Genomic DNA, 27,657 nt, shown 5'->3' with positions numbered 1-27,657 from the left:
AATTTTGCCCTGCTGCAATAGGTGAGGTGTGGTGGGTGACGGACGGTGGGAGGGTGGTAATAATATCAAAATGATTAGGGAAATGTTCTACAGTGTCAATGTTATGATAAACTTCTGAACACAAATATTAATATAAAAAATAAATAAATGAATACATAACACTGAACAGCCTAAAACAGGGGTTCCCAAACTTTCTCCAACACCCCAAAATTGTCCACTGATTTCATTCAGACTGTACTCTGAGGAACTCCATCTCCACTTTTTTTTGTTAGATATTAGTGTCTATTCTGGATAGTGTATGAAAAATTACATTAAAATATTTCTCGTTTTGCTCGGGACCCCTTGGAGCCCTCTCATGCCCCTGGTGTCCCTCCAGGCCTCAGGTTTGGCAACCCTTGGTCTACAGTGGCAATGCGTGACTGCAGCCTGTAACCGAGGAGGGCCCTACCATCCAGGAACGGGTTGACTGAAGTGTTCAGCAACAACAGACTTGTTGTTGTCATGCATGGCGCAGCTGCAGCAGCACTGATTTACCAGCAGACCCAAAACAAAGCTTGGAGGCGGCTGTGGGAACTCGAATCAGTCCAGATGTCTGCGTTCGGCCAAATGGCCATGGCTGCATCCCAGCTCTCCTCACTGTGGCTCTTCCCTGCTTCCTGACTCCCAAGTCTTCTCTGGTGAAGCATGAACTCGCTCACCTTTGAGTGTGGATTGGTTAAATCCAGTCACCTTGACAGCTTCACACAGATGGATTGAATGTCTGATTGGGCTGAGCTCTGAGGCAGCCACTGAATACATTTTTTTTTGCATGTAATCCTGATGGAAGCTGTTGCAGCTGGTTTTTCATATGAAAGCTTTGTCAAATTCTCCCCCAAGAGGAAGTGATTTTTTTCCCCTCACGACTCTGCTTCTTTTGAACTTCTGCACCTTGTATGACCTGTGAGGCTGCGGCAGTGGAGGACACCACTGTCAATCACACACACAACAGCCAATCAGCTGGCTTCTGGAGCAGGTTTACCTCCTTCTTCCCTACATCTGGATGTACCCAGCCAGCTTCAGTCAGTTTCGTGGACAAAGAACAGCATGTGATTTCTTTTGGATGCATTTACCTTGTCAGCTGGTTGGCTTTAAACTTTTACATGTTGTCAAATTCAAGTTGCGGTTACCTTATTATTTCTTTCCACAATATTTTATTGAATTTGAGCTTTGGTAACTTTGAAAAGTAGAGTTTCAATTTACTCCTCCTAAGTTTTTATGAACTCATTTTGCAAAGTCTAAATGTCTTTCTGCTTTATTTTCTAGTGCGCCCGATCCTGATATCACTTTCATTCATCTGCGTGTCAAATAAATATGAGAGAAAAGCTCGGCACTTCAGCCACCCTGCAGTGTTTTAATCAGCTCTCCCACCAGGACAGCAGGATGCATACAATTCAATCTCTGACACTGCTAATGCTTCACAGGCATTTTTTTCCAGGTTCAAACCCCGTGAAAGCAAGCATCCTTGAGCAAGGCAACAATGCTGTCCCTGACCTCTGACCTCGCTGTGGACAGGGGAATGTGTGTGTATTTGTGTGGGGTTGAGTGGGGGAGTTGGGGGATCACTTTGTGGTTGCTTTACAATATGAACCTCCACCATGTGACAGACATTACAAGCTGGCATGGAAACAGGCTGCATGAGTGGTTACCAGTCAGTTGTGTGTAAACGCTCAGCGTGCTCCTCTGGGACCGGCGGTATGTCGGACACGTGGGTGCAACTGAAGGTGCAACAGGTCTCCACAGCATGTGCGCAACACATGTGCGGCGCTGGTGGTTAGGGAAATATTTACACAATGAAATTAGTTAAAATCCCGTTCGCACAGCTAAGCCCACTTCACTCTGAGGGATGGGACGGCAAGGCCTGCTGGCGAGAGCGAGAGCTGCGCAACCAGACGGCCGCAAGTCTGATCCCACAACAGCCACTGTGTGTCCATCAGCAGCCACGGCTTGTTCTGCAGCTTGTTAGTGCGCCCTGACTATCGCTGCCTTCAGGTGCTGCAGGAAATATCAGAATGACAAGTTGAGTGATCATTCTATAATCCAGGAAAGTGGTGAATTTGATTGGGAAAGTCTCTTTTTTTCTTTAAATTCCCAGTGGTTGAGACATGGTGTTTCAGGGGTGGAAAGCATGAAAGCTATGCCAGTAACTGATTGCAGCAATGGTCTAATTTATATGTGAAGTCTGGGACCCTATGATGCTGCAAAAATATGATTCATTTTAACGAGTCATCATACTCAGTGTAAAGATGTTATTTATTCTTAAAACAAGTGAATCTGCCAGTGGGATGAGATAATCCCACTTGTTTCCACTGTTCATCAACTTGTTTCCAGAATTTTCTTGAATCAAGCCTCATTTTCTTGATCCTAGTGGGCTGATCTGCCTTATTCTACTTTGTTTCAACATATTTGTACTTGCTCCCAGAAAAAATTCCTGAAAGACGTGAAACTCCACTGGAACCAAGTGGGTTTATCTCATCCCACTGGCAGTTTTTTCTCACTAGTTTAAAAAACAAAACAAAACAAAATTTTAACAGTGAATATGAGACTGATTCACATAAGAGGGAGTTTTTTGCAGTGCAAGACAATAGAATGATTAATAATAATTTTAATTTAATTGTACTCATTTATGTTATTTTATGTTGTTTATTTTTAGGATTTTTTTGTTACATTAAGCCGATATATGGATGTTGGGGAGCCTAAATTAACTGTCAGGACATGTAGAGAGCAGATTGGGAAAAAGGCTTGTGTCATGAAAGCAGTGTGCTATGATGTCCTCAGAGTTCAGGACTGACACGATTATCCCTCAGGGCGGTTGTCAAAATACCAGGACGTCATTTAACTAATCAGCTGTCGATGAGAGGAGAGATGATTTATGACCCGCAGGGCTGATGAAGGCCTGACAAGGTTGTTTAAGTCTTCTGAAAGTTTGAGTGTTTGAGTTAAGCCCAAAGGGAATGTGCCAGACACTGAAATACAGTGCGACGTTCCAGGTCAAGCGTATCTCACCTGACTGTGCCCCAAAACGACGTCTGTACAAGATCGTCGCTGCAACCACGGATTAATTACACGCCATTAAAAACATGTCATTTTACAGACTGAGAAATTACTCATCTGCTGGGTCACAGAGAGTATATCAATCTTTTGGTTTGGCATGCTCTCCTTTTACGGTAGAAAAAAACTTTGGGGGAAGGAAAAATGTGTACCCACTCCACTAGTGCCGTACTTAAATCATTTCAAATCATACAATAAATCATAACCAGTTTGCAAACAAGGGGCGAGATGATTTATAGCTACTTACAAGAATACACCAGATTACAGGTACTGTAATGAATGGAAATTTCTGAGAATTATTACCGGGTAGTTACACTGCAAAAAACAAATCTGCATTGTAAAAGTCATTTAATCTCATATTCACTGTAAATCTTGTTAGTTTTCAAACAAGGGGAACAATCTACCAGTGGGACGATATAATCCCACGTGTTCCTGGTGCAGTTTCACTTGTTTTAGTGATTTTTCTGGGAAGTATAAATTTGCTCAAACAAGGCAGAATACGGCACATCGGCCCACTAGGATCAAGAAAATGACTATTCAAAAAAAATCTGGGGGGAAGTTCATTAGCATTGGGGAGAAGTGGGATTATCTCATCCCAATGGTGATTTTTTACCGCGTTTCAAGAAAAAACAAATGAGACTAACTAACTTTTCAATGCTGATTTTTTGCAGTGTATGTGGCAATACAAGCTAAATGAGTTGTAGAGATGGATATTTTATTACTTTGGTAAGGAGGAGGATTTGCTGTGGTTGTGATCTTTTAATCTGGCGCCCCTGCCATGTGCAAAAAGCTGCTTTCCCACTGTTTAAAAACATGATGGCTGTTTCGATTCTGGAAAAAGAGCACACATCAATGCGTTCCATTTTAATTCACTTAACCATACATCAAATGTCCTTTTTTTTATTCATATAAAAATAAAAAATACACTTTTCTGACTTGACTGATTATGAAAACAATGTTAACAGACAAATAAATTAAGTTGTAAGTATTGGCTTCTCCAAATTCAGCTATAACAGTGTTGAGTTTGCTTTGATTTTTGCTGCGTCATCACAGAATATGGATCATAGCATTGACTTCACAGCAGCAGCACCAGGCTACATTTTTACCACGATGCACAAATCGGCAGTGCGTCTATATTAGATTTTTAAATGACAAATATAAACCAAAATCGGAAGTTATGCAAATCAACTGCACTTTTGAAACGACAGTGCCTAACAGATACTTTCTGCATAAAGTCAACCTGAAAACAAACATCTGTTCCCGAGTTAAGAGGAGCATAACTGTAACAATCCATCTTCCAGTAGATTGATGGCTTTCTGCAAATTTGCCCCTCTGGTATCCCTTTCTGTTTACACAATCACACAGTGGATGGATGCATCACAAGACACTAATTGGGAGGAAAAGGTGTGGAGAAATGCCTGAGGATGACAACTTGAGACCTGCACGCTGCAAAAAACTCCATCTTAACGAGTGATTTCATCTCACATTCAGTGTTGAAATCTAGTTTTTGTCCAAACAAGGTCAAGAGGGATGAGATAATCCCACTTACTTTCTTGAGTTAAGTGTCATTTTCTTGATCCTGGTGCCTTGTTCTGCCTTGTTTCAACATATTTAGACTTCTTCCCAGAAAAAATCCTAAAAGATTTTTTTCTGGGAAGATTTTCAACACTGAGTATGAGTTGAAATGATTTGTTAAGGGGGAGATTTTTTTTGCAGTGCAGAGGCAACTGAACTGCAGCCTCATGTTGAGCGCGTGATGTCACAACTCACTGCACCCCAAGCTGATGAGGCTGCCCTCAGTCCAAGATAACAAGAAGGATGGATTTGCAGATAACACACACACACACACACACACACACACACACACACACACACACACACACACACACACACACACACCTCTCACGATTTTGTTCTCAGCTCCCTTTGTTATTCCTCTAAAAACACAAAATATCACATGTAACTCAACTCCATCCTCGCTTGATGCTACAGTGAATTAGGAGCACTAGTAAGCAGAGACACATTAAGGTGCATTTCAGTATGAAAACGCAGCAGGACGTGCATGAAGAAATAAGGCACACACTGTTTCTGCTGTAGAAACGTTACGTGGGACGGCATCTAGAGGTAAACAATACAAAGAGTGCCTCTGCAAGCTGGTACGCCACATGAATGAGTGCAGTCAAAGTACTAGGCTTAAAAGACAATGAAAACAACAACATAATGTACCCAGACTAAGTGCAGATAATGCAGAGAAAGTGAAGACACAGATGCTCACACTCACAAAATATTTCCCACGACTGACATGCAAAGTCCCGCTCACGAAAACCAGCACACACACACACACGCACAGAGTTGTTTTCTCTCCCCCGTCATGATGTCGTGTCTTGCAAGGTTGTGCTGAGTTTGACTCCGAACATGGCCTCCCACCGCGCTCTGACCCAGGCCAGCAGACCCTGAAGCAGCTCGCCGCTCTCTGAGCGAACGGACCAGGTCTTCTCCTGCTTCACCGTCTGCAGAGGAACACACATCGTCACAAACGTTTGTGTAAAATTAACCACAGGAAAAATCACTACTTCAACACCGAGTACTGCAGTTTTCATACGGCAAGAGACAGTAAGGGGATTGTTAAGTTTATTCTTAGCCCTTTTCTGGTTTATCATCTTATCTTATGTGCAAAAAGCTCTTTTCTTGCATTTTCCCTTTGTTTTGGCACTATTATTGCACAATAATCATTCTCATTGTTATAGTCCCTCTTTCTTGCGCGGTTCGGGCCAGGGGGTTGCAATACAAATCATTTCACAGCATCTGTACTTGTATGAATGTGTATGTGACAAATAAATCTTTGAAACTTGAATCTTTAAAGTGCATCCAATTGTGGAAACAAAATGCTCTCTAAATGCTGTTCCATTGTGACTTTAATGGGTTTATCATTATCTTCTGGCAATGATGACAATGACTGAGCCAATGGAAATGCCAGATAATTATATAAAAGAAAAAAAAGAAAATGTGTCAAATAGCGATCTGATTCTTAACTGATTGTCCTGAACTAACCTCATCGTAAAGCTTCATGTTCATCCTGCACGGGTCTGAGGGCCACAGATGGACTGAGCTCACGCAGCTGATTGGCTGGGTCTCCAGGATGGTGACGGTCCCGCTGCAGGGGTCTGCGTTTTCATTGGCTGTCAGGTTGGGTGAGCTCTTCCTCCACTGGTGATCTTCGTTGAGCAAGTACAGGGTTTCCCGGGTCGCCAGCACTGTCAGCGGAGTCCAAATGTCCTCTGTGAGAAAACAGTGTCATATATTAACAGCCACATGACAGCTTGTGCAACGGGTATTTTCAGCCAAACAATTTGATTGGTAAAAGGCACATTCCAACTGGGCTGATAATTCCCATAGCTGCTATTGCCCCTGTGGTATCCAGGCAGCTGGTTAACCCTCTGCAACCTACGTCAAATCCCAGTTTTCTTAAGAATATTTAAAAATTATATTATATTATATTTTACAGTTGTTTTAATTATCATTTTTTGACATTTTCTTACTTTGTACTATAAGATTTATTTTTTGTCATTTATTTAATTACTTTTTTTGATGAGTGACTCAGCTTTCTTTGCACGTTTTAAGAAAAACAACTTTGTAACAGTGAAAATGAGACTAAATGAATTGTTAACGCTCTCTGCAGCGTACTAACATGCAGATTGCAATTGCTTGCTTGCTGAAGTGAGGAAAAATGAGGCGAAGATCTGGCAGCTGACCAAGTAGGTCAGTTGTCACACTCGTGGGTCACTGAAGTCAACTTCTTACAAAGTAGCTTTCTGCCACAAAAGTAGGAGAGTTTTGGTATCAAGTTTCATGTCATCTCCCTGCGGTGTAAAGCTCCAGCTTCTTAAGCACAAGCAGACGGGAGGACAGATCAGGGCATGCTAAAATTATAGCACTTGAAATTCCACGGACCTCCGCAGTATAGCCTGTGGCTACACTCTGCCACAAATGTGTCTGCTGGAGCCCAAACAGAGGCTTCCTATAGTGCTACAGTGCATATGTATAGACTGCAGGAATACCAACACGGTCGCGTGCCTCCCCCCGTATGCAGTCACAACAAGAGTCCTCCACATTTTCTGTACCAGGCTGAAGAGTCATCTCTTTGACAGAAACTGCCTCATGTCACCTTTTGCCCACCAGATCATATCCCCTTTCCCATATCTTCACCCTCTACCTGCACAAATACAGTATACGCTTATCTTGACAAAGTCCCCTCTAGCTCTCGCTCTGGTGCTTTTATCTCAAAGAAAACTCTGTCATTTCATTTTTCTGGGGTCACTGGCAGGAATATAGTCAGGGCACTATGGCTTTCACCATGGCTCAACTTCTATTTTTGCATGCATTGTAAGTCAGTCTAGACAAAGGCTGAGTATCTTTAGTAAAAACCACACAAAATCAGACCAATGTAAACACAGAAATGCAGGAAGACAGAATCATCCTCACCCATATGAATTTGAACTACACAGCCGTCCACCTCTAAGAGTTATTTAACTCATGTTCAGTCTTACATCTTAATATGTCTGCCAACAGGTGAGATCATTCAACTTGGTTCCAATGAAATTTCCTTGTTTCAGACAGTTTACAGAAACAAGAGTCAACATGTTGAACCAAGGCCCGACAATAGAGATGCACCCGTTGTGACATTCTGGACTCACACAGATACAGATTTTTAAAATAAAAACAAGTTGGCCGATAGTCAACAGTTAATAACGATATATTTATATTTTTTTAACTCAACTGTTTTTAAGTTTTTTAGGCATTCATTATACTGTCTTTGAATGAGCACACATTTAATGCTTCAAATTTATGAAACAATCTTTGCTATAAAAACTGCAAAAATCCCCTTGTCCCATGAAAGATGGTTGTCCATCCCAAACACATTTTTTTTTCGTTGGCAGGACACCATTAGTCTCAAGCCCTGGACAAAAATGAACAGATACTGGTGAATGTCATCTTCTCTTATTGGCTGATAGAGCTATTCCACCGATAAATTGGTGTATCCCTACGAGATAATGCAGACTGCTTCACTTGCACCAAAGAGAAAAAGGATAAATCACTCTTGAAATAAGAGGAATTGCACTGGAAATAAGCAAAATTAACTCATCCCATTGACCTACTTTAACTTTTCTTGAAGAAAATTAGATTTCAAGAACTAATACTGGATTACATGACTTATTAAGATGAGTGAGTGTGTATTTGTCACTTCACCTTGCAGAAGGAAAGCCAGGATGTAGAAGAACTGTGGCTGGCCATCATCCACCTCTGTCTGCATGTCTTCACACACTAGAGGCCTAATAGATGAAGAAAAGAGAGAGCTCTCAGCACACATCATAATTTCACACATACACATGCATGCTCATGTATATAAAAACTCCTTCATTCATACCCTGTGGGCTGTTGTGAAGACAGGCAATTAAAAATGCTTTAAAAAAACTTTACAAGAGCGCTGTTGAGGGGCGCTGCCGGCCCCCTGGTTTTTGAGACAGCAGACTTTGTTTTCATCAAGGAGGAGATGATAACAGAGGGCTATGTTGGTTTGTGGTTGGCAGGTGCTGTGCGCTATTGGCTCACACACCACTATGTTGTCTTGTAACTCAAATGGAACCACTTTAGCATCACCGGGTGAGTTTCACAGTTATACAGAAACAAAGAGGATAATAGCTGACAGGACTTGGACTGCTCAAATGCTGAGAAGTGCACTGTGAGATTGTGGTTTTCAGCCACAAAAGAGAAGAAAACCTGCTTTCATTTGTTTTTATTTTTGTTTATAGAGCTATGAATTTACAAATGGGACCATTTCTTACCAAAGACCAAAGACAAATTGGAACATTTAAGGTTTTAGTGTTACTTAAACTGGATATTATAAGCTTTTTGCCCCACTAATCTACTCCTTGATAGAGACCGCCTTGGAATATACCACTGAGGTTGCATCCTATTCTCATTTACTCATTTAAACAACATGACAAATACCATTATTTTTCAATTGACTTCACAATATTGTTTGTTAGATGTCTGCCAAGCTGTCCAAACTTCAACATAGTGGCAGAGAAATTGGAAGTCAAGGGAGACAGATTGTCTCATACTGCAAAAACTCCACCGCACCAAGTCATTTAGTCTGATAATCATGTTTTTCTTCAAACAACTGAAAAATCTACCAGTAGGATGAGATAATTCCATTGGGGGTGAGATAATCATACTTTTTTCTGGTGCAGTTTCACTTCTTTCAGGAATTTTTCTGGGAACAAGTATAAATATGCTGAAACAAGGCAGAATAAGGCAGATCAGCCAGGTAGGATCAAGAAAATGACACTTGATTCAAGAAAAATCTTTTAACAACTTGATTAGCACTGGAAACACATGGGATTATCTCATCCCACTGGCAGATTTTAGTAAAATGGTAACATGGTAAAATCATTTTACCATGTTTGAAGAAAAACAAGATTTTAAGATTGAATAAGAGACTAAACCACTTTTGCAATGCAAATCCACTTCCAAAAAATGGTTTGCCTTGTAAAAGAAAAAAAAAATCCAAACCTTATAAGTTCACATTACCTTACCATGCCTTAACCTTTTTTACTGAAAAAAACAAACAAACAAACAAGCAAAAAAAAAAAAAAAAACGATTCACCGCATTCTTCTGTACTGTTGGCACTCTGTCCTGGCATTGTTAATGAGGTGGCGTTTTAGCCTCTTTGCTTTTGTGAAAGAACAGACAGATGCTGATAACCACATTCCAGTGGAAATCACAGAGAGCTTAGTGTCTTCTGTTTCTGAGATACACACTAAAAATGGTGGAGGGAAACTAGTAGAGGTGATAATGGACCACACTACAGGATATGTACACTTAAGGATTTGCAGGGAAAAAAAAAACACATGTAACAAATTAAGGTGCGGTTTACCAGCTAATTTAGGGGGGCAGTTTTACTGAGGCTGATTCTAATTAAGTAAAGATGTGCTGTAAAAGTGTGAGGTAAGCTCTTATAGTACCATACTATACCATGCCATGCATGCCCTTCCACCCATAGAAAAACAAAACACGCACAGCGCTATTTTGTCAGCATCAAAATATGCTATATCCAACATGTCTGCCGTGCATTCACTGAACCCTCTGGCTTCTTCTCTGGTGCAGAGTACATTAAGGAGGTGTGAGGGAGCGGAGCCTGACTGGAGCATACCACAAATGGTGCTGAGGGTTGAGTCTTGTGGTGGAGATGGACCTCAGCTTGCTGTCCGATTTGGAAGCCATCTCACGCACAATTCCTATAGAGCGGACCAAAAAAAGGCACAGGGAATCATGTTAGATGTTTCGTGACGGTTAGCAATACGATGGATGGAGAGAAACACACAACAGAAAACTAAATAAGGAACAATAAAACAATCTAAAAACACATGTGGACATATCCTCAGTGTCAATGTGGACATAGATACCATCATAATAGTAGCAAATGTGCGCCTAGGTAGCAGTCACTGTTCGACTGCATGGACCTATCGTCACAAGTGTACCCTGTGTCACACAAAATATCACTTGGGCTGCAAGTTTCACACAGAAAACATTCTAAAAAAAAACCCTCCATTTTGCAAAGTCATCAAACCAGTGGTAAATCTGCCAGTGGCCTGAGATAATCCCCCTTGTTTCCAGTGCTTATCAGCTTGTTATCAGAATTTTCTGAGATCAAGTGTCAGTTCCTTGATGCTAATGGGCTGATCTGCATTATTCTTCCTTGTTTCATCATATTTATACTTGTTCCCAGAGAAATTCCTGAAACAAGTCAAACTCTATTGGAAAGAAGTTGGATTATCTCATCCTACTGGCAGGTTTCCTGACTTGTCTTAAGACGAATAATTACAATACAAGAATATCAGACTAAATTATTTGTTAAGATGGAGATTTTTTGCAATGCAGCATTTTATTTTACAGTGCTGATGTTGTTGTTAGGTTACTTGGCAGTAGAATGGAGACACTGAGGAAAGACTTGCTGAGGAAGTGAGAAAGTTAAAACACCTTTGCCTCTTAAATTAAGTGGCCTCGCTTATCACCTCCTCACTGGGCTGTTTGCATTAGCTTGAAATCAAATTAACTGTTTTTAAAATAGCATTAAAAAATGATGGGAAATGGTGTTTCCAAAATAGGGTTGGTCTGTTTTGAGTTTGCTTTTCGGATGCTTTGCTAACTCAGGCAAAAATCCGCAGACTGTCCACCAGTCTTCGCCTTCATATTGACTCCAGCAATGTGGATTTTCCTTGGTTTGACCAACAGTGGAAAAGATTACTTGGTTGCATTTTTATATCTGGTTTGTTTATTTCACACTGCCTAATTACAAACAAATCCGCTGTTGAAAACAAAAGTCATATGGACAAGTAGATCATTTGTGGGCCATTTGTTAAACAGAGTTTTGGTAAGCTGTCATCCTGCCAGGATGGGGACTCTGGCAGCAGGGGGGAGTGAAAACAAATGTGATTCCAGTCCCTTTAAATTAAACATGATGGACTTGTCTGATCTCTTTGCTGTTATTTACCTTCTCTGGTATTCACTCCAGTTGAAAACAACATGAAGAATTGATGAATATGAGCATCAGTCCAGACTGTGGTTTGCCATTGGTTCATTTTGTTATGCTAGGCTTGCTAAACATGAGGAACTACTGGCTATCAGATATCATCGATCCAGTTATTCCCATAAAATGTTGTTTTGGGGTCAACTCCTGCAGTTAGTTTAGACTCCATCACAGTTTGCTTGGAGGAGGACTGTGACAAAGCAATGAGTGAATACTGACGAGTCAAAGGGGGAAAAAAAAGTCTTCTCTAACCTGTAAAAGAGCCAGCACAGAAAACATAGGTAGGCAAAAATTGTCACACCCAAATAATCATAAGAGCTGCACACACAAAAGCCAAACTCAACCTGAGACCTTCACAGTCTACTATAGTGGCTATGATAAGAAGGCCAAGTGGTCTCTAGTTGCAGGTGTAAGTTTTCAGCTCCATAGAATCAGGCGAAAAAAAGGGGGTGGGAAAATGTCGGGAGCACAATACGCTAGGTCACGCTCCCAGTCACAAACTGTAGCGTGTCATTTACTGTGACAACAATACAGGGCACAGAGGATATCTGGAGTGTAGCCACAGAGTCAAGTTTGAATAGATGAACTTCAAAAGGGATTTAAAGGGACACAGCGGAGGAGTAGGAATGAAAAGGACAAAACACTGGGAAATGGTCGTGAAAAATAAGATTATGACAAACAAAACACTGTGCTCCTGCACAGCTGACGAAATCAAAACCCTTGTTAAGAAGGCAAGGGAAGGAAAGGCGTGCCTCATCAATATCACTTTTCAGACATTTCATGAAAGCACACCTCTACATTTTCTGTAACTGTGTAAATGTAAGTGTATGAGCTGTAACAGAGAAAAATGGTAAAACTACAACCGCTGCCATTTTTGTTTTATATAAAAGGAAAGCAAAAGCTTTGTAAGGGCTTTTTTCTAAAGTGCCTTTAAGCAGACACAATAAGAGCTCCAGACATGATTTATCCAATAAATCAATGAGCCACTTTGGTCAGTGGAGGAAAACTTTTGTTTCTGCCTTTTTCTACTATATATGGTGTCTCTGATTTTCTTTCTTTCTTTCTTTTGTAAACCACAATTGACGTTGCACACAGCCGTTTTAGCTTGTTTCAGTTAGGACAATGGGCAATGGGCAGGAGGTGGGTTCAAGTAGTAACAGTAACTGTACAGAGAAGATAACAGTGAAGAAGCCGTGGGACGGCTAGAAAAGCAACTTGTCTGCATAAGCTGACGTGTCCTTTAAAAGGTTTGAATTTAGGGAGTGAGACAATGACTCGTAATAACTCTGAAAAGTGTGCCAGTGAAAAGACCAATCAGCACACAGCGCCTGCAGAGCTTTCTGACTGAACTTCCTTTGTTGATTCGTCTTAAAACAAATTAAAAGTTCTGCCAGTGGTGAGTTACACTTATATACAATTCAGTCTGACTTTCCTCAAAATATTTATGAAAAGAGTGAGAGTTTTAAAATAATTCAGGTTGCTCAACCACTTTCAGATGATATGACTTGATGTAAGAAAATTTGCATTGGAATCAAGTCAAACTCTCCCATATTTCCAGTAGATGTTTTCAACTTGTTGCCGGAAAAAAATACGTATCAAAAGCTGAACACAAGATTAAATGACTCATTAAGATGGACATTTTTGCAGAATGCCATCCAAGACCGCAATCATGACTAAGCAAAGATGACGGGCCAAGCATGTCGACAACCAAGAACAACCGCGTTTGCAACGGGCTGAGTCTGGCTGGTGCTCTGAGACTGGTCAATATTCCTGCTTACACGGTTTCAGTCACAGACTTATTGGCTGCCTCCACATCCAACACTGATGCCCCTGCTTATTTTCAAAAGACAGAACTGGAATCTCATCCATCTGATGCAAAACCAAACACTTTCTTCCCGTTTGCAATATCAGCAAACGGGAATAAAGCCAGAAGAGGAGTGTGTGGGAGAAAGAGAACCAAAGTTGAACCAAAGTACCCTAACCTTCTAATTTGCACAATGAATTTAATGCAAATAAGGAGGAGGTGTCTGGTCATTCGAAACAGCAAAACAGTATACATGGAAGTTATTGAAGCCATCATCATGTTCATGAGTATTTGGATTTGGAGAGGAGACACACAGAGGTCAGAAACGGTTTGTGGGCCTAAAAACTCGACTGGTTTCTGGACTGCAAACAGAAGTAAGAGTTCTTGGTTCCTCAAAAGGGTTCCTGTGTTTCAGAGACAATCCCTTTGGTGGAAAACACCAGTCACACCTTAAAGACACCATGAAATGGCACTCCTTACGTCCTTGTTTTTATGCATTTCCTGTCTGAACAGGATGTTGGCACAGGACATGACATGGGGAGGGATCATTCAGAACAGCAAACAAACAGGAAATCAGTTAAGGAGAGAAACAGTTTTATTTCATGGGATGTGTGGAGAATTGTTTTGTTTTGTAGGCCACTATTTAAGAGCCTGTTATCCAGTCAGTACAAGTCATGAGTGAGTTCACTTCATGTTGTCTTTAAGGAGTACTTTGTCCCAAACCCACTCATGCTGAGAACTTTTGGTTTTATCGCTATGCACTAAACTTGGGTTCTGTATGACACGAATGAACTGATAAAACATGCAATTAGAGTATAATAATCAAAATAAAAAATAAATGTATGCAAGTGAGAGAAAGCAACACACCTCAACAACCGACAAGAGAGATGTACAGCATGTCCCACTTTAGACAAGGCTCGCTTTTGTTTTATTTTGAGTCCAGATTTCAGAAGTCTCATGTTATCTCTCATGTTTCAATAAAGTTATGCCAGACATGGTTAGCAAAGAGAAGCTGTGAGCTCCAGAAAACCGTCCCAGTCAAAACCACATCCTTTTCCCTCTCTCAGCCAGTGAACCCCTCTCACTCCATAATGACAGCGGTCCTTTGTCACTCCAATTGTGGTTTTGAACTTTATCCATACGACGGGAGCCAGCTTGAACAGGAAAAAGGTTTTGGTATGGTTAATATTTCCCCTTACTCCCTCTGGCAAAATATTACAACAGCTGTTTGGGGGTTAATTTGGCACTTGCAAAGAGACGTTAGCATACCAGCCAAATAGTTTTATTCCCCCTCAAGGGTTATGGGGGCATAGAGTTTAAAACCTGATAGGTATGTGTCTGCCAGATCTTCATGTAAATCATCTTGCTATTAAACGGCATTGTCTGCCAACTGGACAGGACTTGGAATACTCAATCACTGCCACATATAACTAAAACACTGATTTTCACGCTTTCTTTTAGGCAGGCGTTATATTTTAGGATGCATGAGACAAAACTAACTGGAGGCTTATCGCAAACCATCATTAATGTTGTTAACTCTGAGGTGTCAGCTCTAAATTGGACAGTCTCTGTGGTGATGTTGAAAACAATCTGGAAACGTTTTCACCAATTGAGAATAAAAATGAGTGAATGGGCTGTTGATGAATGTAGACAGGAAGGAAAAACTCTCAGGGTGAGGGAAAGAGAAAGAGAAAAGGAACGTTTGTGTTGGAGAAAGTGACAGAGATACATGCTACTTTACACTGTTGAGACAAAGGGTCAAACCAGAGGGAAGAGGGAAGGTTCATGAACACACACACATACATACACACACACACTTTTAGAGAGAGAAAGCAGACCAATCTGTTTAGAATGGTATTAATACAGAGTGGCAGAGTTTGAAGGTCCAAAGCACAACCTTGTGTTGTGAAAAGACATTTTTTCAAGGGACACTTTTTGACAAATTTTTCAATGCACATAAAAAAAAGAATTTTAAAAAATCTTTTTTGATTGTGCTTGAGTGAGAGTTGCATAGAAATAAACTGAAAGTAAGCACAGAGGCCAGAGATGTGCGTGAGATGTCAAAAGGGAACTGCTAATCTAATCCATTTTAAGTTACAATTCAAAAGTGCTTTACTTTTTCCACACCTTTGTTTCTTGACTGAATTTTCAATGTTTTGGTCTATGTTCAGTATCATGTATCCTCATAGTGGTGCTATGGGCAGGCAATTATGGGCAAAATGACTGCATGTCTTATATATTACTCTTTATAACACTCTTTTTTTTTTTTTTAAATAAAACAATTACATAAAACATTTCCATACTTGCCAAGATGATTGTTTTTGAGTTCCCCAATCTTTGAAGACCTGAAAATTGTCAAATTCATTTTGCATACTTTTCCAGACATTCCAGACCTGAGCAGGGACTCTATCCAAAAAAAGTCTGCTTTCCTCTCAGGCTCTGGCCGTCCCTTGCTGACAAGCTGGTCTGGGCAGGACGAACAGTGTGTGTGAGCCTAATACTAAGGGGGACGGCATGGAAATTTGCATCAGGATGTGAGTGTGTATGTGTGTGGGTAGCCATAAATGTGCTTGCATAACCCACCGAATAAATCCAGATATGCAACATATGTTAAAGTATGAGTCGGTAGGGGAGTAGGATGGGTTTCTTGGTCTGTGGCACAATGCACGTGAAAGGAACACGCTGTTCTAATCGGCCTACCTCAGGGATTCAGCATTATACTGCAGTTGTTTTCATCCAAATCGCTCAAGTGTTTTTTTGTTTTTTTATTTTTCTATTTTGTGGCATATTCCTTCTAAGTGCCTCAAGAAGCAATGCTGAAACCAGCGTAACCAATGTGTACATGCCAGTAAGAGTAAATGAGTTTATCTTTCCATTGGGATTCAGAAAATACCACTTACTGGAACGCTGTCTTTTCTGTGCTTTTCCAAACATTTGACAAAAATGACACAGAAATTGTTCACATGAGAAAAATAAGAGTGTGCACTTGCATTCATCCTACAAATGCACCAATCCATTTTTTGCAGGTTCCGATTCCAACAACTGAATTTGGATATCTGCCAATACTGATATCAGAGCTCTTTTTTTAATTGAATATCATTATGAGTAGTAGTTGTATCTTCATTTTTATTGTTGTTGTTGTTGGTATTATGTGTAAGGTTACATGAGGCTGTAGTAAACCACATAGCACTTCTTAGTCAACTGTTGCTTGCTCAATCAGTTGCAGGCTAAAGGGGTTTTTACATGAATGAAGAACATCAGCTTAATTTATTTCAATGCGAGGCGAGCGGAGGAGCAGTGCGGGTAGTCGAAGTGGGATGTAAAGAAGTCAGGCAGAGATAAGCACAGGCCTGACCCCCTGCCTCCTTGAAAAAAGTTGACTTGTCCTGGACTTTTGCAGACGCGATGTGGAAATCGCTCACCTAGTCGATCAGTCAGCAGACACTAGGTGTGTGATATTCTGTCAAAGTCTCCCAGCAAATGGTGAAATTCACTAAATTCAGACCTGGAGACAAGCATAGGATGTACCCCTGCTGTCCTGCTGCTCCTGCTCCTATAACAAAGCTAAACTGATGATCTCCCACCCAAACACTGGCTACAATGTTTACTTTGCTAGTAAGCAAATTTTTTTGTTTCACACATATTTTTAGGGCACATACAGTTTCTGTACATATTTCTAAGTCATAAAAACATCAGACTGTTTAATCTGGACCGGTGCGTGGATCGGTAACCCAAGTCTGATATCCGAAGAGTGAATTACACCAGTATAGGCACCCGATACCGTTACTGGATCAGATCGGTCCAAACTCTAAAACAGTCATGTCATGTACCTGTCAAGAGGCCAAAGAAGCGTTTGCAGCGTGAACTGTCCCGTACGAGGAGAGTGTAGGCCACACCCCCTTCTTCAAACTCCATGTGGATGCTCTGGGAACCCAGCCCCACCTCCAGGTAACTGAGCTCTGTGATTGGGTGGCTGTCCCTCTTTTGCAGCCAATCGGATAGCTGGCCACTGCTGGGAAAGCACAATGGAAAGGATCAGAGACCGTAGATACTCCACTGAGATGGTTCACATTGGGATGGACAAAACGGGAATTGATCTCCGAGTATTTAGTTTATTGTTTCAAACTGAACTAGATAAGTGCATATGCCATTTTGGTGAGCATTTTGAGTACTGCCCTGAGACTTTGGGAAATTTCTTGACGACTGATGCTAAACCAGCCTTGTGTATTGAATCTTAAACTAACACCGGTTTCATGCTGAGCTTTTATCCTCAGTTTTCCCTCAGAGTATTAATTTATGGATTTTTTAATATTCATGTTGATGATTCAGTTCTGCCTCAGACTTTCTAAACACAAAAGTCTTTTAACTCAGTCCAACATGTGCGTGAACTTAACTGAACATAACTGCAGCCACATCCTTGATTTGATTTTCCAACTGGTTTAAGTTAAGTTCACTTCATATTGAGGACATCCATGTCTAAAATAGTAAATGTACTGGTTTTGATATTTCTTTTAAAGGAAATGATGTGCGAAACAAACCAACCATCTATTTTTGTTTCAACAGACCATCTGCAAGTTTTTACTAAACTAAATAATAATTAATTAGCCTCCTTAAAATCCAGGTCTGTTCCTGCTATAAATTTATCCTCATGGATGGTCGACAGCAGCTTTTAAAAGATGTTTTTGTCTCAGAGTCAGAAGGTTAAATATGAAAGAGATGCTTATTTTTCCAATTTAATTATCATGAATCAGCATAAACACAAGGTTTTTTCCAAATCATTAATGGGCTTGTAAACCCTGCTCCACCTCCTGATCCCATAATTCCAAATACTATTATCTGTAAAAATGTTTTTGCTGACACGCAAACAGCAGATGCAAACATTATAGGCTCCAATGTTGTGTCTTCAGGGATCGATTTTCAGTCCAACTTTGTTTTCTCCAGGTATACTTCTCCCTGGGTCACATGATTTTCTATTTTAAAGATGTTTCTTGTCATAGATATGTGGATGACACAGCTTTGTCTCCTGGTCAGACTGAATGATTGTATTTAATACACCGCTTCACAAGACTGCTATTAAGAACCGGTTGTCACAAAACTTTCTTTGACTGAACTACAAAGACAAAGTTCTTTTTAGTGACCTAAAAAACATAGCAAATAGATTTCAACAGAAAAATGGGCCGCCGATTTCAAAAGTTCAGCCCATCTCTAAATCCTCGCGTCATTTCTCCCACAGCACCTGCAGTACAGCCACCAGGGGCTATGCTTGGCAAATTGTGGTCACTTACTCATGGACGACCTGCAAGGGAGTTTTGGCAAGGGACGTTTAGTGGGGCACATGTGCAGTAGGTGTAGCAAGGGTGTGGTGCTGTTGTAAAGTGACACTCATCAAAGTTGCATTGTAGCAGCCATTTCGAGTTGTTTAGTGCGATGTGTGCAGGTGCGCCATGGGTCTAGGCAGTTTTGTGATTGTTAATGAGTTTTTTGACTGAGAAACATTGCCATGGTCAAATCAGCTGTGCCTTTACAAAATCTGAAAAAAAAAATAAAAAATAAAAAATAAAAAATAAAAAATAACAATAAAAAATGAGAGAAAAAAAACAAACAAAAAAAACCCTCCCAAAAAAATGCATCCATACATGAACTGACTACTGCAAAGCCCTGTTCACCTTTATCACCCTATCTGCACTATCCCACTCCAACTAGCTCAGAATTCAGCAATAAGACTTTTACCTAGGACCAGACACAGATCCCACTTCACCCCCTTTACTGGCTCCAAGTTAAATATAGAATTGTTTATAAAAATCCTTCTTTTGACTTCTATTGAAAGTAGTGCATGGTCAAGCTGCCGTTTATACGTCTGAACTTCTGCAGTCTTACACCTCTGGAGGGGCCCGCTTCGCTGTTGCTGCCCCTGGGCTGTGAAACACTCTCCCTCAAAGCTGCAGAGAGGCCAAATACATCACAACTGTCAAAAAAACAGATCTGAATTATTTTCATTGGCCTTTTGTTCGGCTTTTATTTATTATACTTTTACATGCAATATGATAGTGTTATTGTGTTTTATGTCATTAAAATTTTATTTGTGCTTCTACTGCACCTCTAGCATTTTATCGATCTGTTCTATACTGTGTGACACACTTTGATACCTATAAATAATAATATATAAATGAAGGTTTATTTACTTAGACGATTATCTTTTTAGTCTGTCTTCATGTTTCAGTTTTTTTTTAGTTAAAGCCAAGGTTTAATCAGCATCCTGACCTTGTAATAACTTATTGTACCAACAGGCAGGGGTTATAAATAAAAAATCAGTGTGGGATCTAAACTGCATAATATTGTTGCATAACTACTTGGTTCCTTGCGCAATTCCATTGACCATGGAGGTCAGTTTTTGTGGGTTAAAATCACAGAAACTTTATAACAGCCATCACAACACAGGCTCTAGACCTCAGGGAAACAGATCTTATTTTGATGAGAAAAGAAAAGTTTTCACTTTACTCTTGCAGAGGACAGAAAAATAAAGAAGGGGCCTAAAACTAGGAGAAGGAGATCGGACTGCACAAAGACACACCGAGGTCAATGTGTTCTCAAGATGTGACCCAGAAACCTGGGCAGGTTATGCAATATTATCCACATCCTAGACAGAGGGTTGGGAACTCCACTCCGGCATTTAATGGCCCAATATACGACTGCAGCATGGTGCCCCCTGTTGAAACACTGTCACCCAACCAACAGGATTTGTTTATTTTTGGACTGACTTGGTTGACAACATGTCACTCTCCAAGGGATTTACTAAGCTGTTAAGAGAAGGACTGAGTGCATTTATATAAAACACAAGTTTTATATACACCAGGAGTCTGTAAAACAATACAATCAATGATGCAACTTCAGCACAAGGAACATCACCGTAGAAGAGAGCAGTATACTGCATTATAGCCAGTTAAAGTTTTAATGATGATAATAATAATGATACATGATGATAGATAGCGCTTGCAAATAATTATCTTTCCATGTAAAAGTCAAGCCCTTAAAGAATTACTGTCAGGTTGACACAAAAAAGTGTGTGTATCTTTTAGTTTCAAAGTTGCTTTACTCACTGGGTCTCCGATGTCATTTCCAAAAAGTAGATTCGCTGGTTTGACACCACCAAGAGAGAGGGGAACTCTCCTGGCTCCCCAAATTTGACAGTGGACATCTGAAAATATAAAAAAAAAAAAAAAAAAAAAAAAAAAAAAAAAAAAAAACAGAGGACAAGTCATGTAATAGGAAAATGTTCATCCTATGTAACAGACATTTCCCATTATTGACAAACATGGTCTGTGTAATATGTAACATGTATTATGTTCCACCTCACTATTGCACATCATTAAAGAACTGATTGATGGGAACACTAGCGAATAAACAATCCTTATTCACATTTGATTCCAGCTCTGAGTGTATTTCACAAGTTCTTTGGGTACCATGTTGATGGAGACATTGCTTTAATTTCCTCTACAACAGCAACATAGGAGGTAAAGCTCACATGAAAGAGAGCGAAACCCTTGTTGTTAGATAAATAAACACAGCTCAGATCAACAGAGTGGGACCTCCTGTCTCCAGCTGTGGTTTGCTCGGTCTTGTTCCGCTCTTCGCTTTTTGTCCAGGTGTCTGACAGAGTAAGGCAACAGGCTGCTACTCTGTGCAGCTCTCAAGATGCATTGCATATTAAAGAGGCCTCTGAGAAAGCTGAGCAACAGCAGGGGGGACAAAAGCAGTCAAAAGAACTACACAAGAAGAGAGGGCGTTTTGGCTGGGATGGCTTCCCAGGAGAGCTACTGACTGAGTTCATCTCGGCTGGCTGAGATGAAACCGCAGCTATACTGTGGTAGGTCTTAAAGTTGTCACCACCTATTAACTTGAAATCCTCAGGCCTATCCTTGGCCATCAGGAAGATATAGAATGGAAGCTTTAAGGGATCTCTTGTAAGGATGTTTAAAACCACAATTGACAAAAACAGAGCTATTAAAACATTCTCTTGCTGAATTTGAACCTTCTGTCACAGACGGCCACCACCGGCAAAATGCTAGTGCTGCAAAAGTAAGTATGCTTCTTCTGCAGAATCAGGCAAATCACCAACACTGGAATGAGCGATCAGTTACCACCAAGCACCATTGAAATGCTGGTGAATTGTGAATGTGGCTGTTATCTTTGCCTAGTTCAATTTCAAATCTAGAGGTTGCATTTATGTAGCAAAGCAGAGTGCTTGGTGAACACTGGGATTGGCCACTGTGCCACTTCATAAAAATTTCTTTCCTGTCCTGATTTTTCTTCATGGGAACAGCTTGACATGTGGGTGTCACCCATGCTTTCCTATCTTTATACCCTGAGGAAAGAGTGAAGCTCCTCTTCCTCTTCAAAGATTTCCACATCCAGGAAAAGCTTCAGTCGATGGTCCACTGCCTCATAGTCTTCAGACAGCAGGTCCAACTGATCTGTAAGCACATCACCAATAAAACAGGACAGTTAGTCTTACATAATGACCAAACATCTTTTGAGAGTGGCTCTCACCTAAGCTGTGATGAATGCTGCAGATATCTCTATTTTAACAATTTAGTCTCATATTGAGTGTTGAAACCTAGCTTTTCTCAAAACATGTCGAAAAAAAAACAACCCACTGGGATCAAGAAAATGAGACTTGATTCAAGAAAATTCTGGAGACGAGTTGATTAGCACTGAAAACAAGTGGGATTATCTCATCCCACAGGCAGATTGTTTTTTTTTTTTTTTTTTTTTACCTTATTTAACAAAAATGCTATTTTCAACAGTATACTGGGGATTTTTTTTTGCAATGCAGTACCAAAAATGATGCTGTCATTTTTCCACAAAAATCCTGTAACTCGGCACCGGCAAAGCACTTCCTGAACTAGGACTGAATTAGGGTTCATTAAGATCTAAATAAATTAGCGTCTTGCCGTCTTCCAACTAAATACATAATGTTTGCTCAAATGTCTGATAACATATATGTATTAGCCTAAGCACCCTCTATTATTTCATTATTATGCATTATTAAGCCTGGATATAAGAAATTATAAGCCCATTTCCTGTCAGAAATGCAAAGTCTCTTCTCCAGACCTACCTGAAATCTGACCAAGATTTTACTGCAGCAGACTGCAGTCGTAGCCAGCAGACATTAAAGCGGAAGGTATTTCAGAGCAATAAATCTACCAATGAACCGCAAAATAGCCACATTGGATGTAATGTGAACATTTATGATTGGTTACTGTTGATCAAAAATGACAAGGCAAGGACCCACAGAGGCCAAAACAATTCCACTGTCTTTCATCTGGGAAGAGTGTAAACAGAACTTGGATTATATGGTCCTTGAACTCTCAGATGAGTGCCTATGCTCTTTCAAAAGGTGAAAGGTGTATGTGTACAGAGACACACACACACAGATTGAATCAGCACACTTCTGTGGAGACAAAGCGCTCTTTCAAAACAAGGAGAAAATTAGTGCGCTGCTCCACAACAATGGGTGCACTGTATCACCAAAAAAAAAAAAGTCTATTCAGTGTCTGCCCGTGGTTTAAGCTGCATATAAGTTGCAGCCAGGGTGAGCCTGCGGTTTCTGAAGGGCAGATTACATGGTATTGGCACTACAACTATAATAAAAAAAGAAGAGATAGAGAAAGCTATTATTACGACTCCTTCTTTCTCCTGTTTTCCCCTCTATGCGGACTCAGGCCTTCATTCCTCTCCCATCACTTCCAATAATGACTCCTATCTGTCTTACTGCACAGTTACTATGTGGTTCATCTAAAACTGGCACAAAGAAGTGCGGGCAAATGGGATGCTGTCATAGAGATGTAGTGCTCCCCAAGGAAGTTTTGTGCCACACTATCCACAACCTCCAAATACTTTCACATCTCTACTCTCTTTTAATCAAGACCTAAATCTATCTTTAGGATGAACAACATAACTGATACAAACAATTTGTACCAAATGCCAAAGTTAATGTGTTTTACAAAGATATAACTCTAAAATTGGAATGAAATGATGTGTACGTCACAGTTATTTTCTGTGGAGAGGATGTTGCCAGATTGGAGGGTAGAAGCACTGATATGCAAACTTGATTTGCAGGCGAGGGAGGAGTTAGTCTTGAAACCACTACCCGCTGACAAACTTTGTGATTCGGAAATACAGTCGCCAATATGGTAATATGGACTATTATTCAATTAACTGCCCAGAACATGCACACAGGATCATTTTGGATGTGAAATGCTTCAACAGAGACACCCACCACTAGAGCTAGACCTTTCCGGGTGCTGGACTTGGACTTGGCTCTGGCCTTCCGGTGGTGTAGTGGCAGCATCAGTGTAGTGGTAGCTCCCAGCCAGATCCTCCTTACTCTGGCACTCTGTATTGTAGGACAGCCTGCGCTCAGCCCAGGTATCGTCCTCACCGTCCCCAATGAAAAAGGAGCTTCCCTGTGCAGTGACAAAGGATGGGGTGGGATCTTCCACGGTCGTAGCTGCTTCCAGCATGGGGCTACCACTAAGGCTGGCATCTCTAGATACTGGCCTGTCTGTGAAGAGTTCCTATTGAGAGATAAAGGGGAGTGATGTTTGAGTGATGTTAGAAACATACACTATATTACCAAAAGTATTCGCTCACCTGCCTTTACTCATACTATGAACTGAAGTGCCATCCCATTCCTAACCCATAGAGTTCAATATGATGTCGGTCCACCTTTTGCAGCTATTACAGCTTCAACTCTTCTGGGAAGACTGTCCACAAGGTTGAGGAGAGTGTTTATAGGAATTTTTGACCATTCTTCCAAAAGCGCATTGGTGAGGTCACACACTGATGTTGGTCGAGAAGGCCTGGCTCTCAGTCTCCGCTCTAATTCATCCCAAAGGTGTTCTATCGGGTTCAGGTCAGGACTCTGTGCAGGCCAGTCAAGTTCATCCACACCAGACTCTGTCATCCATGTCTTTATGGACCTTGCTTTGTGCACTGGTGCACAGTCATGTTGGAAGAGGAAGGGGCCCGCTCCAAACTGTTCCCACAAGGTTGGGAGCATGGAATTGTCCAAAATGTTTTGGTATCCTGAAGCATTCAAAGTTCCTTTCACTGGAACTAAGGGGCCAAGCCCAGCTCCTGAAAAACAACCCCACACCATAATTCCTCCTCCACCAAATTTCACAGTCGGCACAATGCAGTCTGAAATGTACCGTTCTCCTGGCAACCTCCAAACCCAGACTCGTCCATCAGATTGCCAGATGGAAAAGCGTGAATCATCACTCCAGAGAACGCGTCTCCACTGCTCTAGAGGCCAGTGGCGGCGTGCTTTACACCATTGCATCCGACGCTTTGCATTGCACTTGGTGATGTGTGGCTTGGCTGCAGCTGCTCGGCCATGGAAACCCATTCCATGAAGCTCTCTGCGTACTGTACTTGGGCTAATCTGAAGGTCACATGAAGTTTGTAGCTCTGTAGCAATTGACTGTGCAGAAAGTCGGCGACCTCTTTGCACTATGCGCTTCAGCATCCGCTGACCCCTCTCCGTCACTTTACGTGGCCTACCACTTCGTGGCTGAGTTGCTGTTGTTCCCAAACGCTTCCATTTTGTTATAATAGAGCTGACAGTTGACTGTGGAATATTTAGGAGCGAGGAAATTTCACGACTGGATTTGTTGCACAGGTGGCATCCTATGACAGTTCCACGCTGGAATTCACTGAGCTCCTGAGAGCGGCCCATTCTTTCACAAATGTCTTGTTTCACAGTCTGCATGCCTGAGTGCTTGATTTTATACACCTGTGGCCAGGCCAAGTGATTAGGACACCTGATTCTGATCATTTGAATGGGTGAGCGAATACTTTTGGTAATATAGTGTACTACAGAGAGGGAAAAACTAAACAGACAGAAAGGAAAACTTTTAGCTGTTTGGAGAGACCTTATTGGCAGTGCCACTGCTCTGATTGATATCAACGTTGTCCTGGGTTAATGATGTATCCACAGTGTCCAGCCTTGAGGGACCGTGGATGGGCGTACTGCAAGACGGATTAGGTTGGCCAGCCAGCTGGACAACGTGGTCACTACCACATTCTGGGCATATTATGTTGCTTCCTGAAACCAAGAATTTAAAAACAAGAAGTTAATTGCCAAAATGCTAAGTAGGCCGTCTTTTTGAAAAAGTGTGCTGTATGTTGTGAAAGTCGGTCTATATTGTCTATATTATGTTTTTTTTTCATCCTAGTTCAAGATGAAACAACAGAATTTGCAGTTGCTTAAACAAAAATATGAACACTATTCACATGCAGAGGTAAAATAAGTTTTAAAACAATTTTCTTTACAAAATGCTGACAAACTGATGCAATGCTTCCACCCTCTGTTCTTTTTTTTGTCAATCAATCTTTATCAGAGTTGACACAGCCTCTTTTTTCAAGATATTATAAAATTATAATGTTCCATAACCTTTTACGTTCTGTTACTTTTTAAAATGGCATTTTAAAATTCACAGATTTTTCTAGGTTTTTCATGATCATATGAACCCTGTCATTCAATATCTCTAAATTAATAAAGGGCCTGGTCTGTAAAAGTCGACATTTTGTCGAAAAAGCTGCTTATGACTCTTTAGAAAGGCCTTTTATTGTTCGGCTATGAATCAGGTTTCTTTCAAAACTATATAACTTGCACAATTCCTATTCCTGAGCAAACATTGGGATGATTTGTAGTTATGAAAATTAACACATGGACAAACAAGTGAACTAATGACGCAACAAAATGGAAACATGCCTTCATTCTTTTATAACAAGTTACATCTGAGGAAGAAAACCCCAAATAGCGCTCAACTACTGGCTACGGGTTTCTCTCGCACCCACTGGCAAACAAATGCTTCGGTTCAGACACGTGCGGATGAAAAGGCTATGTGTTGCCTGAATTTCAGTGGAGCAGCAGACTAAGCACACTGACAAAAGAGTGTGGTTCCAAGATATCCCCAAAACATCTGTTGAACAAAGCCTGTGTGATGCCTGTGCGTGCTAGAGCAGGTCTTAATGTCAGGTTTGGTCGAAGCACTGGGAGGTGGCTGCTGGAGCGAAGGGTATTATCTGTCTCCTGCTGATTATAGAGGTGGGAACACAGCGGAACAGGCAGCTTGGCAATAAAGAGAGCAGATAATTTCTGGGATGCTTCATTTGAGCCTCTCGGGAACCAAAATTTTGTTTTGAGAGAATACACATTCCTGTGCTCACTACTAATGGGAGCGAGATAGTCACGGAGCTGTTACAAAATCCCTTGACGTCAAATGATAAACAGTTTTGTGCTGAACTGACAACATGCTCTGTGTTTTGCGTGACCTTGTCGTTGTCTCGTCTTTAACTTTCCTTGCAGGTGGCCAAGATATTGTACTGCTGTTATCTACACAGCGCAGAAAACTGACACAGACAATTAACAATGGAAAAGAGGCTGAAAAGTGACATGATTTTTAGAGAGGGTTAGATGCATCAACTGCATTTTTTCATGCTATTCATGGATGATTCATAGTACATGAGGTTGAGCATGACTCATCTGAGCCTGAAAGGGATGAATCAGAAAAGGCTTTTGAGAGTCAGGACTGTGAAAGTATCTGCATCTGCAGGTCTTTACCATCTTGACATAAAAGATTTAGATATAAACTGAGGGCATGCATCATGCTACGTGAGCTCTAGGGGCAACTTTTGCAAACTAAAATCAACTGAACAATGGAAGTTCATCTCAAAAATAAAATAGAGATACAGATGTTCCAAAATGCATTCCTGTTTGAGGACCCAAGAATAACCATGCCTTTATTTGCTCATTGCTCCATGGGGTTAATGCAGGCAATCTCTCAGCAAATCTCTGACATCTGTTTAAGAGCTCTCACCTTTGCTATGCTCACCACACTTGGCCTCCATAAGGTCCTCTCCATCCAGTTGTTCAATGCCCTCTGGTAGCATCGGAGCTCTCCTCCAGCCCCTCCCTCCCATGGTGTCTTCAGCCCCCTCTCCCTGCAGCATGAACTCTGACCTACAGCGAAGGCACTGCAGGCGAACACAGCTGGGGTGAACCACCGAGTCACGATGCTGGTTTTCCTCCGCCACACGAGACAGCATGTCGGTGAGAGCCTGGTCACAAAACAGTTTTGTTTTTATACATTTTATACATGTGATCAC

The 27,657-nt window shown here is 41.0% G+C and overlaps 1 protein-coding gene across 2 annotated transcripts in view; it reads right to left on the bottom strand.

The window, feature by feature from the left end:
- Positions 1-3,919: 3,919 nt before the first annotated feature.
- Positions 3,920-27,657, bottom strand: part of stk11ip (serine/threonine kinase 11 interacting protein) — a 38,658-nt gene continuing 14,920 nt past the window's right edge. Inside the window, exons 17-26 of one of the 2 annotated variants that reach the window (XM_030071640.1) lie at positions 27,369-27,609; positions 25,419-25,591; positions 23,762-24,059; positions 21,844-21,953; positions 20,580-20,677; positions 17,313-17,494; positions 10,302-10,386; positions 8,335-8,417; positions 6,139-6,365; positions 3,920-5,597 (exon numbers count right to left, since the gene is read on the bottom strand). In XM_030071640.1, the coding sequence (XP_029927500.1) occupies positions 5,457-5,597; positions 6,139-6,365; positions 8,335-8,417; positions 10,302-10,386; positions 17,313-17,494; positions 20,580-20,677; positions 21,844-21,953; positions 23,762-24,059; positions 25,419-25,591; positions 27,369-27,609 (1,638 nt within the window). In that variant the 3' untranslated portion in view covers positions 3,920-5,456. The remainder of the gene's footprint in view (positions 5,598-6,138; positions 6,366-8,334; positions 8,418-10,301; positions 10,387-17,312; positions 17,495-20,579; positions 20,678-21,843; positions 21,954-23,761; positions 24,060-25,418; positions 25,592-27,368; positions 27,610-27,657) is intronic. The other variant, XM_030071648.1, reaches the window with a different exon arrangement.

Source organism: Myripristis murdjan, chromosome 2 (assembly GCF_902150065.1).
Source record: "Myripristis murdjan chromosome 2, fMyrMur1.1, whole genome shotgun sequence".
In the NCBI taxonomy this organism is placed as follows: domain Eukaryota; kingdom Metazoa; phylum Chordata; class Actinopteri; order Holocentriformes; family Holocentridae; genus Myripristis; species Myripristis murdjan.
This window is presented reverse-complemented; position numbering and strand designations above follow the sequence as displayed.